The 19,994-nt window shown below is 30.2% G+C and overlaps 1 protein-coding gene across 1 annotated transcript; it reads right to left on the bottom strand.

The window, feature by feature from the left end:
* Positions 1-3,625: 3,625 nt before the first annotated feature.
* DCTN3-p24 (Dynactin 3, p24 subunit) lies at positions 3,626-19,559 on the bottom strand. Its single transcript, XM_067266380.1, has 7 exons — positions 19,445-19,559; positions 16,839-16,923; positions 12,734-12,820; positions 12,562-12,645; positions 5,344-5,402; positions 5,215-5,274; positions 3,626-3,895 (listed from the first exon to the last, which is right to left on the bottom strand). The coding sequence occupies exons 1-7, from the start codon at positions 19,529-19,531 to the stop codon at positions 3,815-3,817; spliced, it is 543 nt and encodes a 180-aa protein (XP_067122481.1). The 5' UTR covers positions 19,532-19,559; the 3' UTR covers positions 3,626-3,814.
* Positions 19,560-19,994: the final 435 nt, after the last annotated feature.

Raw genomic sequence — 19,994 nt, 5'->3', positions numbered from 1 at the left:
AAAATGAAGTACCATATGAATTGACTCTTTGAAATAACTACATCTGTAAACTATGCAACAAAGCAATTGATACAATAAGAACAAATACTAAAAGAAAAAATTTATCATTATTTGTTGACAAAACAGCAGATGCACTGCACTTAGTAGGAATGTTGCTAATGTTTTAGTTTGCATGCTTGATAGTGTGTCTGAAAGAACAGTATGGAGCAAATATGTATTTTTAAGTTGCTGCTTCTATGGTTCATAGAAGCAAGCAAGCAATCATTGTGAAATGCATAAATGATACACTTCCGATTTTGTGGTCAAATTCATTATGAGAGAGATCTCCTTTTGTTGTCTGATGTTGCTAGCTATATGCTCAAAGCAGTTAATGTGCCAAAACAGATTTATACCACAATGATCCATTTAACCTGATTAGCTCATATATTTAGCAGAATTTGTGAAATGTTTGTATGATGTTTCCCAACGAGAATAAACTGATCACCAACTGCAATGACAACGTGAATTTTTCAGGATATTTCCATAGGTGTCTACCTGTACCAACACATTGGGTAGCCTTACTGTTATTTACTATTCTGACAATTAACAACTTGACATACATTGTGATTAAACTTTTGATCCCAAAGACACTGTGCACTTTGAAAGTAAGTCAAGCAAGAACTTGTCTACATTAAAGCTACTTTGTTTTCTTAAAGACAGGAAGTCTCCCTTCCAACTTGGTAATCATCTCAATGAATCAATTAATGTAGTCGACTTGAGAATTAACAAAATCAAGTCTACCTGGATTTGTAGGAATCATTTAAAGAAGAAATTTTAAAAATGTGCTAAATAGGAATCCCAGATGGAAAATTATGTACAGCATAAATGATTTAATTGGGGCATACACAAGAGATGCTGTTTAACTGGATATTGCTTCATCCAAAATCATATAATGTAGACAGATAATTTTCAAGATACAAAACTAAAACTTAATATTATTCCCTGTAAAAGTTCTGGAAACTTCAGCAATCATTTGGCTTTGAATTATATCAGGCTATATTATTACTATTATTAATTAAATGCTAAGTAATTTGGCACTACAGGCAGACATTAGGTGCTACCTCTTGCTAAATTTAATAATTATAATTAAATTAATGTATTAATAATTAATTTAAAAGGTTCTGGAAGAAGAGAATTGGCCTGAAGTAAACTCAAACCTGCAACTCCTGTTTACCATGTCAGTCGTGTTGCCATTACATTAATAACCAAGTGCCATAATGATAGTTATAGGCTCTAGATGCTGAGTCATCTCTAGCAGGCACTGTAAATAACTGTTGTATGGTTATATCTAAATTAATAAGTTCTGAAAGCGAGGATTGGATGAAGATTCAAGTAACATGACTGGCAACATAACCACATGGTAAGTAGGAGTGGCAGGTTCACTTTCCACTTTGAGTCAAACCTTCTTCCAGAACCTTCAAAATTAATTATTAAAATATTAATTACATTAATAATAATAGTAATGTAGCCTGATAAGCCAAACAATTGCAAAATTATAACTATTGAGTTTGGATGTTTATATCTGGAAACTCGGTCAGTAAAATTTCTAGCAATAAGAGCCATAAAAGCACTTTGTCTATTATGATGTCAATATAGAGCAGATGGCATCAACTAACAAAGCTAAGTGCTGACACTAAAAGTTTTACAAACAGCTTGAAAGACCTAGTTTTTGAAGCTTTTGCATTTCTTTATGAAATTCTATAGGCCTTTAAGTGAAGTTTTGCAGAGAAATGATATAGTGAGGTCTTGAGTGAAAGGAAAACTTGAGCACACTCAGATAAGAGGTATAAAAGCTACATAATGAATCAGGAGTCAGTATACAATTTTTTGGACATTGTGTGACTTTCAGGCATATACAAGGACACCCAGCTAACAAATATGATCTGCACAGTAGGTGGAAGTTGCAAGTTCAAGTCCTGCTCTGGGAAGATTCTTTTCTTCCAGACTTTTCTAAACTATTAAATAAATATTAATTTAATTATAATTATTAAATTTAATAAAAGATGGCACTGAAGGTAGGAATTAGGTGCTAAATTACTCGGTATTTAATTATTAATAGTAGTGGTAATATAGCCCAATTTAATCTGGCAATCGTTTGGCTTTAACAAATGAGAGAAGTGGAGAGGAGAATTTGCAGAAAATAAAAAAAGATCCAATTCAGTATAAAATAACATCCATTAATGTGATATATTAGAATTACCAAATGACATGCTGGAGTTTCAGTTGGGCTGTTTGAGTGACCAGTATGATTATATCTAAAATTAATTAATAAATAGCTCTGAAGATGAAGATGGGACAGAGGTCCCAGTAGTATAACTGGCAAAACAACTTCACAGCAAGATAGAGGTGCAGGCTAGAGTTTCCAGTGCCAGCAATTGTTGCACAGTTTTCAACAGTGAGAGGTTTAGACAGTGAAGATGCACTGATACATCAAAACAGCTGAAAAATCAGGTATATGCAAACATACGACATGATTTTATGTCCTAGTATGCAAACGATGAGCTTGACTGCTTGTCAACTTTTGAGTGTCCAAGTTATGCATTACAACACAAGAAAAAAAGGGGGTGAGTTAAGCAAGGAGAAAATTTTTTGGTAAGGTTGACTTTTAAAATTTTGTGGATCAGACCCTAACCCAGATTCCACAAAGTGGATGCTGGTGTCCTTACAGCTGACAAAATGGTATAATAAAAAGGAAAAACATTTTAGATTTTTCTGGTAACATATAGCATACAAAAATATTTTTTTATGGTTGAATAACATGCTAGGGACACTTGACATCTCATTAAATATATGGCATCAAAACTGTCGGTCAATTACATCTGCCAATTTTTAAAAGTGTTCGTTGTTAATAGAGCAAGCATCAACAAGTTGTGAAATGCTAAAGATGAGCAGATGCAGATAGTCAAAGACCATAATAGCATTATTATATAAAAAGCAGTTAAAGTGTAGGTGGATGTATTATTCAATAGTTATGGAATTAACAGAAAAATGGTGCATAGACAATTAAAAAGGGGCTATAGCATAGTTAAAACTATTTGAATATTTGTCTGATAATTAATTTTAATAGGAGCAAGATTTATTGTTGTCATGTTTGGAGCTTTCCCAAAGGATTGTGTAATTTTAATTACAATTTTTCTCATTATCTTTTATTCAAAAAATATACTTGTTCAACTTTCTAAATTTCTCAAATCAATTTTATTTGTATGACTATGTAAATGCATTCATTAGCTTTAATTTAAAAAATTAAGATTCATTTGATGAATTTATTAAATGTTTTACTATTTTATATCAATCTCTCTTCAGTAAACACTTATCTATCTATAGCTTATTAGAAAATTCATAGTGAATAAAAAATTTTAATATACTGTAGATGTTATCGTCATAGAGTATGAGTGAGAAAATATTACAGGGAAAAGGGAGACTTCTCCCAGTGACAAAATAAGCCAAATATGTAATTTAAGATGAAGGCTTCTCCATGCATGCAACAGAGTTGAGCAATACTTGCTTTAGAAAGAAATGTGGAATGAACCTATCCTTAAAATCAAAACTTTCACAATAGCTATGAAATTTATACAAATCACAAGCATTTTCCAGTTTTAATAAGGTTAATTTTGATTTATTAATTTATAAAACAGTTTGTATTCTGTAGATAAATGTACAATGCTTTTACATTTGACAAAAAGAAATAAATTAATACAGCAAATATAGTTGTTTAAATTATATATAATAATCTTTTAAGAAGTACTTGGGTGTTTAGATTTAATGATATTGGAAGTTACTTTTGAACCTGTTGTGCTAATTCGACTTTTGTCACAATTTCGTCCCATAATATAAATTGTTGAGATAATATTCGTATCTTGAGTATGAAATTAAGGAAATATTCTATCAATTTATTATAAAAACTATTATTTAATTTTTAATTCATAAACAAATCATGTATCAACATACAGTTTAAGATTATGCTTAGTAGATATGTATTATTATGTTGTAATAAATCACTAATTTAATGCTTTAATAAAAAGTTTTAGAGTATGTTGACTCCACACAATATCAAGAGAAACACAACTGCTAAGAAATTATAAGAATCTATGCTTTTTATTTGGTTAAATGTTTGTCAGGATAGCTCTAACCCATTGCCAAACAAGGTTTGAATTATGATTATGTGTGAGAACATTGTATGTTTCCTTTGAGCATTTGAAGAAATTCCAAATCTTTCTATTCCTGTAATCAGCATTTATGCTTTTCCTTTTGTACTCTAGAAAAACTTTTTATTAAAGATAAAAATTTGAATGATTGATCATGAAAATAAATGGAAAGTATGTAAAATACTATTCTAAAATAAGTATAGTAAACCCCTCTGCTAACCTGACAACTTTTTTTAATTACTGTACAATTCTTTGAAAAATTTTTGACAATACAAAAATTATAATTGAGAAGTGTGCTGTCAGGAAACTTTTTGAGCTTATTCCCTATAATAATAAGTATAGTAAACATCCTGAAGCCCAACATAAATACATAACCAAATGATCGCCTTAAATAATTGGGCTATAAATCCATTATTTAATCATGGTACTAGAGGTAGACATTAGCCACCTCTAGTACCAAGTTAGATAAGAGATGGCACCCAATATCTATCTACTTCTAGTGCCAAAATACTTAGTATTTAATCAGTAAATAGCAGATTTATAGCCTGATTATTTAAGGTAATCTGCCGATTAATTACAGCAATTGTTTGGTTTATGATCTATAACTTTTAAATTATTCACAATAAAATCAATATGAATAATTTAACATTAAGTAATAATTTAGTAAAATGAACAGTGACTTTTGAAATGATATGGACCATCCAAAGAAATAATTTTGTGATGCTTACACATGCAAGTAACATTAATGCACATTTGCCATGAGTGGAAAGAATGTGTCTGTATCTAGATTTAGTTAAATAGTTCTTTTGTAGAGCATATTTTATAACATAAATGACTGTATAATAGAGAAGCTCTTTGAATATATGGAGACTTTGCAAATTATGTATACAGGATAAATCAAAAGTTTTCATTATATCAAAGCTTTAGATTTAATTAATAACAGAATTAATTAATAAATAATACTTGTTATGTTTAATTCTAAGTTATAAGATATTTGTAATCAGTTGTTTGTGAATATAGAAAAGGATACAATTTTATTATAAGCATTAAATAAATGTTCAACTTTTTCTGAAAATTTATTGCATTCTTCCTATAAATATATTAATTTGATTTTAATTAAAAGAAATTTAATCACTTAAAAAATTCAAATTAAGCTTACCTGTTGATTAAGTTGTGTATTTGCTAATTCACAAAGTTTTGGTGAAAAACTTGGTACAGCTGAAAGCATCAAAAATATTAATTTATAAAACCATTGTAAAATACATCTCAGAAAATATTACTTTTCATATTTTCAAGCTTTTAAAATTTAATTATTATGTCAATACTTTCTATGAAAAGATATGAGTTCTATTCTATATAAAATGAATTATCATCAGCTTCATAAATTAAAAGCAAATTTTTCATCTTTATTTACTTTTTTTTATCTGAAAAAAAATTATTTTTAACGTCCCAAAAAATTAAAACATATTTTGTTTGAAACAAAATATAAATTATGTATTGTAAACAATTCTTATACTTGAGCTATCAAAAACATCTAATGAAAATAACCAAGAGAAATTACATATTAAAGAACCTAAGTAAATAATGAATAGCCATCAAAATATGCAAATCAAAAGGATTAATTTCTCTGTAATATCAATACATTTATTCTAATGCTTTTAACATTCAGAAAACTAACTGCATAAATTTAGTTCATGGCTAGATACAATTTGTTTCTAAAAAGTTTTAACTTAAAGCATTAAATGCAACATTCAATGCTGTTTGTAATGATAGTCTGTAGCAACATATATTTTCATCTCATATTTTTCTTGAATAAGCTATTTGTAGATTATCTTATGTTTTTGACTGATTTAAAATAAATGTTCCGAAAATTTAACAACTGTTTTTGAATGAACTATATTATTTCATTGCTATAAAAAATGTTTCCACTGAAGTATTCTTTAAGTGGATTAGATAGCTGCAAATTGCCAAATTGCCAAAGTGAAATCCAAAGCACTTCACTATACCATAAATATCAAACACAAACTAAAAAATAATAAAACAAATGTTTTTGATGATTTTTAATTGTCATCTTCAAGTTAAAGACCACTGAACATGTACATGAAAATTCGAACATTACTTTAAAAACAAGAAACAATTATTTGATTCTTTATTATGGCATGTCAAAGACCCTATCAACACACAGAATTCATCTGGGGCATATTCAATCCCCATTATAGATAACAGATTAAACAAGAAATGTGTCTACATTGGAGCAACGACTAGACTGCTTTACAAGTGTATCAACAAGCACCATTATTCTATTCAAAAGGGGATTTCTACCACAGTGTTAGTGAAATTTGCATCCAAAAACAATAAAAGGTACTTCATAATAAAACAAGTTTAATACACCCTAGTAGGAACTAGACCAATCTGAAACATCTAGAGATACTCGAATATACAAAGCTAATTTTCGGAACAAAGCGAAATTTTCGGCCACAAATTACAGAGATGCTGAAACGGAAATTGTTTAGTAAGATTTAAGATTATAGTAGTACTTCAAAAATAGATTTTTAGAGTACTACTATAAGTTAAATCTTATTACATAAAAAGTACTTAGTTTCATCATTATTGTCATTGACATTTTTCAACCAATCAAATAATTGTCCACACATTTTTAAAGTAATGTTCCAATTTTCATGTAGATGTTCAATGGTCTTTAAGTTTGTTTTATTATTTTTATTTTTTAGTTTGTGCTGGATATTTCTGATATAGTGAAATACTTTGGAACACGTGACTACACAATAACCACATAACACATGAAATCCAGTTTTCACGTGTTATTTAGTTATCATTGCCAAAGTTACAATCTAACTTGAAGACAAAGTTCACGAATTGTTTTTCCAGTATATTAAACAAGATTCTTCATTATTTCCAGCATTGAATATCCTTAAAAAATTTCTCAAGTCAATTATAAACTTCCTTACACAATAAACTGCACTTATTGTAAACAGGGAATATTGCTTTAGAATAATTTTTGGCTAAATATATTTTCATTCTAAAATATACACCATAATTATGACTACATTACAAAACAATGACCATTTTTAATCATTTAAAAACAAATATGTAACTTGCAGAAGAAACATATATGTAAGAAGTAACATATATGTAACTTGCAGAAGAAAACCTGAAATATCCTGTTTAATATGAAAGTATCAAGACATTCTGCATTTATTTGTTTCACCAAAAAAGCAATACGTTTTTGAAAAACATCATAATTTAGATTATTTGAAAATTCTGTCATATATTTAGAAAATTTAGAACAATTGATAAATGATTTTTAACAGTATGAATAATAGAAAAAAATTCTAATATATAAGAATTATATGGCTTGCCTCACTCCTGTGCTTATTACAGATAAGATCAACCCATAATAAGTTTGACTAGAACAAGTAAAAAATGGAAAATGATATCTCAACTTGAAACATTCGTAAAAAACGAGAATTTATATATTTGTGAACATAATTCCTCATGGTAGTAGATAAAGTATCTCTAGCCTATTATTTTTAAAAATCTTTTCTGTTTATGCTGTTTGGCTTCTTTTGCATTGATTTTAATTATTATATATATTTCATATATATATATATATATAAAATAATTTTAGAAAGGATTTTTATTATAACTACATTATGAACAGAGTTATTGTTAATGTATTAAATAACTAAGATAATGGATGGGAATAGCATAATTTCTTTTTATATTTTATTCAATTTAGTGGGCAAAATAATGCCTGCTTTGGAATGGCATATGTACTCTAATGATAATCCTGACTATAAATGCAAACAGTTAATAAATAGAATAATTATATTGTCAAAAAACATAGCATTTAAACTCATTTAGTACCCTATTTCATTAACTTGAATATTAAATTTTCTAGAGTTCTGTCTCCAATTTGCCTACAAAAGTGAATTGAGAAATTTACTAAAATTTTCTTTGGCATTATCATCTTATTTAACTTGATATTAACAAAACAATATTGCCTAAATAATTTAAATTAAAAATAATTACAAAATACTTTGGTTAGAATATTTATAAGTCAAAACTTTTATTTAATAATAATAATGTAATAATATATCGAAATTTTATTGACAAGATTATGTCTTGTTTATAAAATTGTACTGCCTGCTGGGTAACCAGCTTAGAGGTATGAAGGAGTACATGTCAAGAGTTGCAATTTGGCACAGAGTATTAAGTGCCCAAATCATGTGCACATAAAAAAAACCAGACTTGTAGGTACTCAGGGGACCAAGAACCGAGTCAAAATAAAATGCAAAATGGCGACACTCTCTACAAACAGGCAGTAGTGAGAGATTTGCGCATGCATTGCTCGTTGGGAAATTGGAAATGCAAACGTTGCGAAATCGAATTTTGACAAATGAATCTTTGAAAAAAACCCATTTACCTGTCCCGTGTTATTCCCGACATATCTCTGGTTGCCATGTGTTGACCTTGACCATATCTCGTTTCAGCATCAGAACGTTTCAAAGTAGATGGTGCTAGTCATTATAATTTTATATTAAAACTAACTTCCAAAATATAATTTGATTTCTTTTTACATTTATGCAAAATAAAAAAATAATCTTGAACGATATGATAGCCAAGATTATTTTTTTCAAAAATGGGAAATTTTTGTTAGGCATCGACAAAAATTCAACCTGGGACAACATGCAACGAAGAGAAATTTTGAAATTGGATAGGTTAATTTCACTGAAAATGCATTGTGGACGACCTCGTGGTCGTGGCCAGCAAAGTTTGAAAGATTGCGCTCAAAACCAGTGATACCAAAGAAGATTGGAGAATGAGAATGTCACAGACTCACCTTGAATGTCAAAGTGACCCCGCTTAGTAGTTAGTCTACGAGACATAGTCTTGTTCCAAATATGGCTTTGCCATTTTATTGTTTTTGCATTTAAAATATATTAAACATTTTTTAAAAGAGATTTTTGTTGCACAGGGAATGCATTTTAATTGATATAGCACAAAATTTAATTCTGTCTGATATTTGTCAGTATTACAAGTGCTTGGATAGTTAAAATCATAAAAACATTAATCCATTTATTGAGAATCCTGGCAAATCCTCAAAATTTTCAGGGCGATTTCATCCAATTACGTTATACATTGTCTGTCACCATCTACCATCCTGCTACAAGTCTGATCAAACTCATAACAGGCACAAAAAAAAATCATTTTACTACCCAGAGTGGAAAGAATTAAAAAATTAACACACCATTTTTTTTCCTCATTTTTCTTTACTGCCATTGTTAATTTATTTTTTAAAATGTAAGTTGAACTGCGTATAGTCATACTCTGAATGCTAATACAGTGTATGTGCAGTCTTGCTTCATTCAAATTAATTATTTATGGGGTAATTCAGAGTAACAGGGTTATATGTAAAAAGTTAAAAAGAACTACAGATGGATATAAATATTCATATTAAAATGCCTAGCATTTATAAATTTAATACTTTTGTCTTGTTTTTAAAAGTAAATCTATAACCTTTCTTTCCCCAAAATTTAATAGAAGACTAAACAAAATTATTCAGATTAAATAAAGTTCAGATTAGTGCAGGTTCGACACAATGTTTTCCCATTGTGATTGTAATAATGTATTCAAAAACATTAACCTGAGTTTTCTTAGCCATTTTGTATAGATTTTTTGACAATAAAAATTTAGAATTGCATAACAGTAATAAATACCCATGTAAATGTTCATTAAATAAAGACAAATTATTCTATTTTTCATATTTACATAATACAGCTTTAAATGAATGTGAATGAAACAATAAATTGTTCTCTTTTATCCCTCCTCCCAATTCATGAGACAAAATATTGGTGCCAAACAATATTTATAAGAATAAAATACTCTAATAAATATGACAGAATTGAAATCCTGCATGCTATGGGTTCATAAGTTTCATTCATTTGTTCTAACATGATTTTAAAATTTAGCACACTTCATCTCTACATTATAGATCTTCCTATGAGTGATCACAATCTTATGAATTAAAAAGCAATTTTATTCTATTTTACTTGCTTTCTGTTTATTTATTATCTTAACTATGTTTTCTTACCATTAAATAGAAATATCCAATACTCTCTTATTTTATATTCATGAATAACCTAATAAACACTATTTTAGTTAAAATCATTTACTGATAGATATGTGTGTGTTTTATAGCACTTCAATCTTGGATTGGACATAAATTGGAGTGTCAAGAAATGCAAGTGAAGACAAGAACATAAATTGAATTGTCAGGAAAATGTCCAATTTTCACATGTAGGAAATGCATGTGCAATAAAAAAGCTCATCCCAATTCAAGATTTTCAGAAGCAATGTACTGTACAATTGTAAATTTGAATTAAACTGTATTGTTTTTAAAAAGCATTATTGTTAAGAAAGTCTTCATTGGCAATAAATAAAAACAAACTCAGAAATTAGTACAAAATATGGAAAATTCAAAAGCTAAGGAAAAGTCACATTTAACAGTGTGTTGAAGAATAATACAGGATGTCCCAAAAATACTTAATCTGATTTGGTTGTAAAAAAAATTAACAGATAAAGATATAGTTTCAACAAAACTTTTCTATGAGAGAAAAACTCACCAAATTTCATTTAAAAATTCACCACATCTCTATGTGCACTCCAACAATCACAGTGGAAACATCAATACAATAGGTAATTTCCTGCTATGTAGGCTGCAGCATGTTGTGTTTCATAATGGTGACGGCCATGATAATGCAATCTAATCCTGAAGGTCTCTGACTGAAGTTGCATAAACCATATCTTTTATGTAACCACACAGAAAGAAATCTAAAGCGGTCACAGATTGGAAAATCTTGGCAGTCAAGCTATCAGGAATCCCACACCATAATCTGTTTTCTCTGTAGAGAAGCCATGACTGGACAATAATGCTCACAATTTCACTTCTACAGATCTTGCAGTACATAAAAATATTCTCTATAAAACTTCATGAGTTTTATATATCTTAAACCATTAATTTTTTATGGCAAATTAAAATTAGGTACTTTCGAACACAACACCCTGTATAATTCAATATACATGTTCCAGTGTCGGCTCCAGTATTAATTTCCAGTTACAAGAAGTAGATAAAAGAAAACTTTGTTTAATGTATTTACAAAAACCTCTTTTGGAATTGACTGAAATGAAGTGAAACATATTGCAATAAAGCACAAAAGCCAAACAATACTTGTTGACCTATGAGCACAGTTATAAGGTACTAAGACTACTTATAAGCTAGAAAATGTTTTACTTGACCAAGGTATTAATATATTTTTTATAAATATTTTTATATTTGATATTTTACAAAACCCAATATTAAATATTCTGATAAAATATAAAATATGTTAGTTGCATAATTCTTATTACATGAATGTGGTATTTTTGTGAACATTTCTTTTTCATTAAAACATGCTGCTAAACACATTTATATTAAGAAGCTAAACTAATATACTGGGTATCCAAAAAGGTACTGTGCAAAAAAGTTTTAATAAAAGTGAGGTTTTATGTACAATATTGCAATTTTTTCTACAGCAAATGCTAGAAATGTCTTCTACAAGCCACAAACTCTAGATATCCAGCAGGTCTGATTCCATGGAGATTATGCAACTGGCAAAGAAGTATTCTGTAAAACTGTAGGCCAAACACCAGGACATCAGTGTGCAAGCAGTAATGCCATCTATTGCAAAATGAAAATGTGGAACATATAACTTATGGGTCTTGTATACAATGCCACATGTATAACTTTAATGTCATTACAAATTTCTCACTGCACAGCAAGTTTTTGGACACCATTTAGAACAAGACTGAAAATTCACCTGCCACCTGTCTGCAATAACTTATTCAAGGCAAGTGAGTAAGTGAACAACATTACATTACATTGGATCAAAATAATACTGTGCACACAGCTAATGTATTTTCATTCTGTTGATATTTTAAAAAATAATTCTAAATTTTATTTTCAATTTTCTGTATATTTTTATTCATTACATTAATTACACACAATTAATAATGTCCAATTAAAATGGATATCAATGTATTAAACAATTAAAAATGTTAGGGTAACAATAAAACTTTCACTTTTAGACAGTAAAATTTCAAAAACTAAATGAGTTAGTTTATTTAATAAATACTTAAGGATCATGTATTAATTGATACTGTATTAACGTACTAATCATCATGTATTAATTGTACAAGTAATTTTTTTTAAAGGAACAAATAACTATTTATAAATTCTTTTAATAACTTAAAACCAATTCTAAATTAAGTACTAATATAAAATAATACAAATAGTGTAACTGCTATAAAGTCTTCTTACCTTTAATGTGCTGACTATCAAGTACAAATTTTAAATCATTCACTTTTTGCAAACATTCAGCAGTCTGACAAATCTTATCTTCCTCTAGAAAACCGAGAAGTATTAATTACATATTTTTATACTGGCTAAATTAACTATATATAATTGCAATTTTCTGAATGGTTTCTCATACCAGATAAGATTAATTCTAACTTTGCAGAATCTGTCAGAGCCAGTTCGTCTGCATAATCGGGATCTAAACACTTCTCTATTTCTTCAACTAGAAAGATAATTGTTCATTAGTTTACTTATAAATGACTAACGACTATTAAATATAATATGAAATAGTTTATTGTATCATAAACTATCAATATTAAATTCCAATCTTTGTAAGAACTTTATACAAGTGTGAACCATCACAATAAAAAGTTGATTCTAGCAGTTAAAAAGAGTGATGTGACTATAGGTTATCTGGATACAGGAATTAATCCAGGACAAATCAACAAAGTCATTAGCATCTTCAAGATACAAAAAGTGATACAAATACATTCATTGGGCCAAACTATGGCTCACAAGCTGCATGTGGCTCTTCTAGAGCCTTATTGTAGCTCCTATATACTTATACAATTTCTTTTTATAAACTTGGTACATATACTACTTATACATATATAATATTTTTGCAAGATTTTTACTACTACATAGTGTAATATATGCAGGGATTGTAAGTATATCTCACAACTTAACCTTAAACAGGCAACTGGAAGCTTAGAGAACATTCATAAAGTCAGCAATTAAATGATAGTTTACTTAGTCAAAGTACCAGTAAGTAAAGTAACAGTGACATGTAGTATGGATCAGTAAAACCACAGTATTTTAACATACATAATAAAAATAGATGATGCATCTCTCTAATAGACATTCCAATAGTGTACAGGACTGATTTTTCCTGCCAATGGGAAGGGGTGGAGGGCAGTCTCTATGGACAGGATGTCATGAGACCTGAATCAGTTGTCTCTGAGCCTTTGGAGTGTGTAGATCAAACCTGAAGTGAAAGTGTGCTTAGTGCTCACATCAAGAGTCAGGATGCAGCAAGCCATTGAGCAGTGTTTTGCCATCAAATTTTGCATTAGCCTAAATTAAACAAATCCACTACGAAGACTTTTGATATAATCCGTGAGGCTTACAAGGACAAAGCCATGTCCAGAATGGATGTTTTTGAGTGGCATAAAATATTCAAAGATGGCCAGAAGACTTTGAAGACGAATAAGACAGCGGATATCCGACAGTGACCTAAACCAATGAAAATGTGGCCAAAGTGTGAGAACTTTTGAACTCTGATTGCCGATTAAGTGTTCATTTGATAGTACAGGAGTTAAATTTAGTGAAATCCACTGTGCATTCAATTGTGACCAATGACTTGCAAATGCAGATGGTGTGCATAAAGTTTGTGCGAAAGGTTTTATCAGACGAGCAAAAGGAACACCTTGTGACGATTTGTCGTGAACTGTTGGAAAATTTGGAGACCATCCAAATCTTTTGGACAGAGTGATAACCAGTTACAAAACTTGGATTTTTGAGTATGATCCAGAAACCAAAAGACAAAGTGCTGAGTGATACACAAGCACCTCTCCTCAACAAAAAAAGGCCCGCACAAGCAAAATCAAGAGTGAAATTGATGCTCATTGTCTTCTTTGATGCAAAAGGTGTGGTCCACAAAGAGTTTGTGCCTGTTGGATAAACAGTGAACTGTAAATTTTATGCAGAAGTGCTCAAACATTTGAGGAACAGGGTCTGCCGCATCCGAAGGGAGATCACTGATACCTGGATGCTCAATCGTGACAATGTGCCCAGTCACACGTCACTAATTGTGAGGGAGGCACTATCAATGCTGCCCCAACCACCCTACAGTCTAGATGTGGCTCCTCCAACTTCTTTTTGTTCCCTCGAATCAAAAGGAGTCTGAAAAGACATCCTTTTGGAACAACTGAGGAGTTCCAAGCAGCTTTGACGAGGTGCCTGAACAACCTTGTGGTTGCAGACTTCCAGGGGGCATATGAAAACTGAAAAAGTACTGGAAGCCATATATTGATGAAGGAGGATCATATTTTGAAAATTATTAACTTGCTGTACATATACTCTATCTTCAATAAATTTCTTTTTATGACTTCAATCCCAATACACCTATCCCTCGATTTACACGGAAGATAGGTTCCTGAGAAAAACGTGTAAATCGAATTTGTATCTTTTTGAATGTAAAACCGTGCAAATCGAATAGTATGCAAAAAACGCATAATTTCGTTGTTTATTAATTATGAATTTTTTTCAATTTTTTAAAGGTACATAAATCAAACAAAAATATTGAAAGGCAAAAAAAAAATATATATTCTTTTATTAATTAAATACAAAGTACAAAGGAACAAAAAATAAAATCTGAAAAATTCATAAAAATGTAATGTAATTGTGTAATGTAATGTAATGTAATGTAAAAAATGTAATTAAAAATAATGTAATCGTTTGTTACTTATGAATATGAAAAATTAAAATTTTCTGGTTTAAAACTATGTGCAATGAATGCAACTTCGTGCGTATGGGGGAGTACCCTATATCGGTTACTATTTGACGGATTGAAATAAAATTGTCACCTAGTATCCTAAATATCAACTATAACATATAATTAAGATGGATTGGAATATAGATGTAGATTAGAGTTAAAAATTGTTCCTTTTGATCATAGCCAGTTTATTTTCTACATTTATTTTTTAAACCGTGTAAAAGCAAAAACGTGTAAAAGAAGTACCATGTAAAACGAGGGATAGGTGTACTTACTGGACAAACCCTGTATGTGACTCTGATGTATTTCTGACAGGCTCCTACCGTATATACTTTTGTAGGAGCTTATTAGAAATACACAAGCCTATTAGCCTATGGTTCCTATCCTGACAAGATTTGGCCATCCCTGCATGAATAAAAACTTCTATAGCTATAAACACTTCTTTGGAATGTTTTAAGATTCTGACAGATATAAATAACCTTTTAGTTAGACTTTGCTTACATTTTAATGTAGAGATATGATCATGTAACACAATGCTAAAGCTGAATTTTAATTTCAAGTGGACCACACCATTCTCCTGTTTGACTTGATGTTAAATAATATTTATGTCAATTGTAATTCACCCAGATGTTTGCTCTTCTGTTTGGTAAATAATCATCATTAATGAGATTTATTAGTTTGAAATTATGATAACTGCATACTATTCACAAGAGAAACAATTTTCTTTTTATTTTAAAATGTTAAAAATGAAGCTTTATAACCCAGATAACTAAAAAGAAATGTTCATAATTTTGTTTAAGATTGCTAATTTTAAATTGATCTATATATAATAGTTAGAACTCTTCCAAAGCTGGAAGTGTCACAGAGTTACACAATACCCTTCACACCAGCAAGAAAATATTTTTGACCTCATTCAAAGGCCCTCCTCAGGCTTAGCATATAATTGGACAAGATTTTCAGTCTGTCAAACTATACAATTTATGCACTTTAATTAAAAGTAAAGTTCACATTATAGAATGATATAATAACATGAGTAAAAACAATGCAAAATTTCTTAATTCTTTTGACAATCTGAAAGATTGTTTTCAATATAAAGAATCAAAAATTGCAATAACCAATACCAAAGTTAATTACTGAGCAATAGATTCAATGATTGATTTTATTTTCAGTTTGCAAACTTTATAAATATATGGCATTTTACAATTCTAGCTACAAACCCCCTAAAATGCTGAATTGTAATGGGACAAAATATTGACTAATATAATAACAGACAGACTTCAAAAAACACAACAAATTTCTGGTTAATATTAATGAACCTTCTGACTCAATAACCATATAAACCATCAAAAGAACCTCTCACTTGTAAAGCAAATGTTTTCATAGAGATTAAGATCCATTCAAAAATTGTGCAATTCTAAATTAGAATACCACCTGAAGTCCTTTTAAAAATGGATGAAAACATTTGCTTTTAAGTGAGTGGTTCTCTTGTTGGTTTATTTGGTTTCTGAATAATAAGACTGGTTTCATAAATGGACTAAGTATATTAAACCCAATCATGTTTAAAAAATTAATAATAAAATACTGAAGTATTTTGTGATACAGTTTCTCAATTAGCTACATGCCAAAACAAAGTTTATTTGTTATAAATTGATTTGTAATTGTAAATTATACAATAAAATAACACCTTATTTGTATATTTCAAATTAATATTATTATTAAATGAAAAAGTTAAAAATAACATACTTACTTTTTGCAAATACTCCAAATATTTTTTCACGGCTTGCAATAAGAGACTGAAGTTGAGTATTTACAGATAACAATGTGTCCATGCACTATCAGGAAAACATATTTTGTAGAAAGAAATAATAATAAAATTTAATTCTACATTCAAATAATTCTTATTTATGACTTCAAATCTTAAAAGTAATAAATTAAATAATCCATAATGACACCAGTTTAGTTTATATATAGTTTTTTTATTGTTTTTGTCCTCAAGACACTAAAAGACCCTCTTTTTTATGTCTATTTTGGATTTATTCAGGCAATGAGGCATTCACATGATGACAAACATATCTGGACAGAACAAGGCCACATCATTTGAAAAATTCCTAAGGATCTGATCCAATTTAATTCAAGGTGCTTTAGATCAGTAAGCTCATTGTTTATTAATTATAATTAATGATCATTAACATATTTCATATTTTACAACTAAACCATTTTTAATGGTTTAAATCTACTAAACGTGTATCTGTAATGAAAATCTTATAAATTATATTTAAAGTTTATAGATCTAATTTATATCATCATGAACAAAAGTGAATTATTATTAGAAAGATGTAGAATATCAACACCAGAGAACAGTACAGTTTCACGTATCTAAAAGCCTTTTACCGGTGCGCGTCACTCTAAACCAATTAGTTACAAAGGTTTTCGAACCTTAATGGTTCTTCTTCAGGTAACAATCCCCTAACGGAATGCACTTCGATTCTAAGTTGTGAAGAAATACGATCCGGAACGTTGTCCCATTGCGATGACATCACTACGGACCTGCGCACCACGCTTGTCGTGCTCTAATTTATTGTTTTATCTAGTAGAGCCTGCCATGCCGTCGATAGAGCTATCTTGTCCTTGTAGTTAATGCAATTACCTTCATTAATAGCGTTAAGACATATGTAGATCACCTCTAGCCGTCTGAGGTGGTTAGTGCGGTGGGTGACGTGAATGACCTTTGCCTGGGTAAAAATGGGTTCAATGTCAGGGTCTGAAGAGTAAACGGCTAGAGCTGTGCTGTTTCTTCCATTGTTAATATCAGCCACGTGTTCTTTGATACGCATTTCGAGGTGGCATTTGGTAGATCCTATGTATATCATGCTTCTGTTACACCTGTGATCCATAACGGGGATGGTGTAGACGCCGGAAAGTTTATTTTGGTATGCTGTATCTTTTCCGTTCCTTAACAATTCAAAAATTGTAGCGTGTCTTCTAAAAATAATACGGATATTCTTTTTCCTGGCGATCTCCTTGTACAAGGATTTGAGAACCGGGCTATACGGGATAGGGATGCTGTTACTTGGAGTAACGTAGGGAAGTATGTTACGGTCTGCTTCCTGATGTTGTATATTGTTGCGCAGCTTCTTAATAAGCCCGTAAGCACCTCAGATGGCTAGAGGCGATCTACATATGTCTTAACGCTATTAATGAAGGTAATTGCATTAACTACAAGGACGAGATAGCTCTATCGACGGCATGGCAGGCTCTACTAGATAAAACAATAAATTAGAGCACGACAAGCGTGGCGCGCAGGTCCATAGTGATGTCATCGCGATGGGACAACGTTCCGGATCGTATTTCTTCACAACTTACAAGCAAAGCACATTCCGTTAGGGGATCGTTACCTGAAGAAGAACCGTTAAGGTTCGAAAACATTTGTAACTAATTGGTTTAGAGTGACACGCACCGGTAAAAGGCTTTTAGATACGTGAATTATTATTAATTTTCACAGAGGAACATGATAAATAGGAAGTATGCATGCATACACCACACACACACACACACACACACACACACACTACACATATATATATATATATAAAATTGTATTAGTTCATTCACTTTTGTTTAAGATCTTTAATTTGGAAAATTCATTATTTATACCAATGAATAGAATCGTCACCTCTGTTTTTCAAAGTAAGAACATTGAAGATAACACACATATGGGGAACCAGAGTGGTGGCACCCAATTTAACGTGTCACAGACAAAAAGTTTTCAAGGAACGTCTGGCAACATCTTCCAGAAAAGCTCTTTTCACAAGATTCTCTACCACACGGTCGAGAAACTGTGTAATGTTAGCTGTCAATATCAGTCGTAATGTTTTTTGATTTTCCTACCATTTTGCCTTTAAGAAGGATATCACTAAATAATGACAGACGGACACTACAAAGGATGGGTGTCAACTCTATTCAATAGAGGTTTCTACTAGGATTAGTCAATGTTTAATTACACGAGTATTTCTGACCTTTAAGGTGTTAAAGGTCCACACGTTTTGTCAGAATCACACTACGTAATTTTCACTTTCTTGCAATATAAGTGACGTATAAGGGCACATTATTTTGAGTGACGAAATGTTTCATTAACCGACCAAACTATCATCTGAAACTGAGAAAGCTTTTGTTAAAGTGTTTACACTCCAAATACTATTCATTAATATTGCCTTTATACGTAAACTTTCATCATAAAGTAGACTACTCCTTAATTATCATTGTAAACACGTTAATCATTCATCCCTATAATGGATATTATCAAAAACTACGAATATTTCTTGATTAAGGTCAAATAAGATGTTAACTACTCACTTGAGAAGTAGGTTTAGTCGGTTTTTCGTCACCGTAAACGGTTCTTTCCAGCTCACTCACTCGATTCTCCATCAACTCCAGCGCCATTTTGAATTGTATGAGTTTCTTATTTTTACTACAGAGGGCGTAAAATTCGAAAATAAATTTTTATTTAAAGTAATATCATATAAAATAAAATAATATTTATCGTTATAATGAATATTATTTCATTTTTATATGATATTACTTTAAATAAAAATTTATTTTCCAATTTATTAAATATAAAATTTAAGGAAATAAAGAAAATGTATTGCCCCACTGAGAATATGCTAGCAAATTTATTTACGAAATCTCTCGCACCCAAAAGACATAGGGAATTATCTAATAAAATAGAAGTATCGTTCAACTTTAATTAACTTTTCATGTGTTGTAGTTTTTCCTTTGTTTTAGCGCTGGCAACACTGTGCAGTACATGAGGTGATTTGAAAACAGAACAGGGCGACCTGTTAAAGAATAAATTCTTATTTATCTTTTGAATAAAGTAATTTATCTTCTTGAGCGATGTTTAACA

This window comes from Centruroides vittatus, unplaced genomic scaffold (assembly GCF_030686945.1).
Source record: "Centruroides vittatus isolate TY-2023 unplaced genomic scaffold, ASM3068694v2 contig_273, whole genome shotgun sequence".
Classification (NCBI taxonomy): Eukaryota; Metazoa; Arthropoda; class Arachnida; order Scorpiones; family Buthidae; genus Centruroides; species Centruroides vittatus.
The sequence above is the reverse complement of the archived record's forward strand: the minus strand, read 5'-3'. Positions and strand labels throughout refer to the sequence as shown.

What these genes read in the sequence shown, in the direction of transcription:
- DCTN3-p24 (XM_067266380.1), bottom strand. Translation starts at nt 19,531, where the DNA reads ATGGCGCTGGAGTTGATGGAGAATCGAGTGAGTGAGCTGGAAAGAACC. An exon ending in GTTAGAATTAATCTTATCTG is followed by an intron (nt 12,646 to 12,733) that starts GTATGAGAAACC and finishes TCGGTTTTCTAG; the next exon opens with AGGAAGATAAGATTTGTCAG. An exon ending in TGATAGTCAGCACATTAAAG is followed by an intron (nt 5,403 to 12,561) that starts GTAAGAAGACTT and finishes TGATGCTTTCAG; the next exon opens with CTGTACCAAGTTTTTCACCA.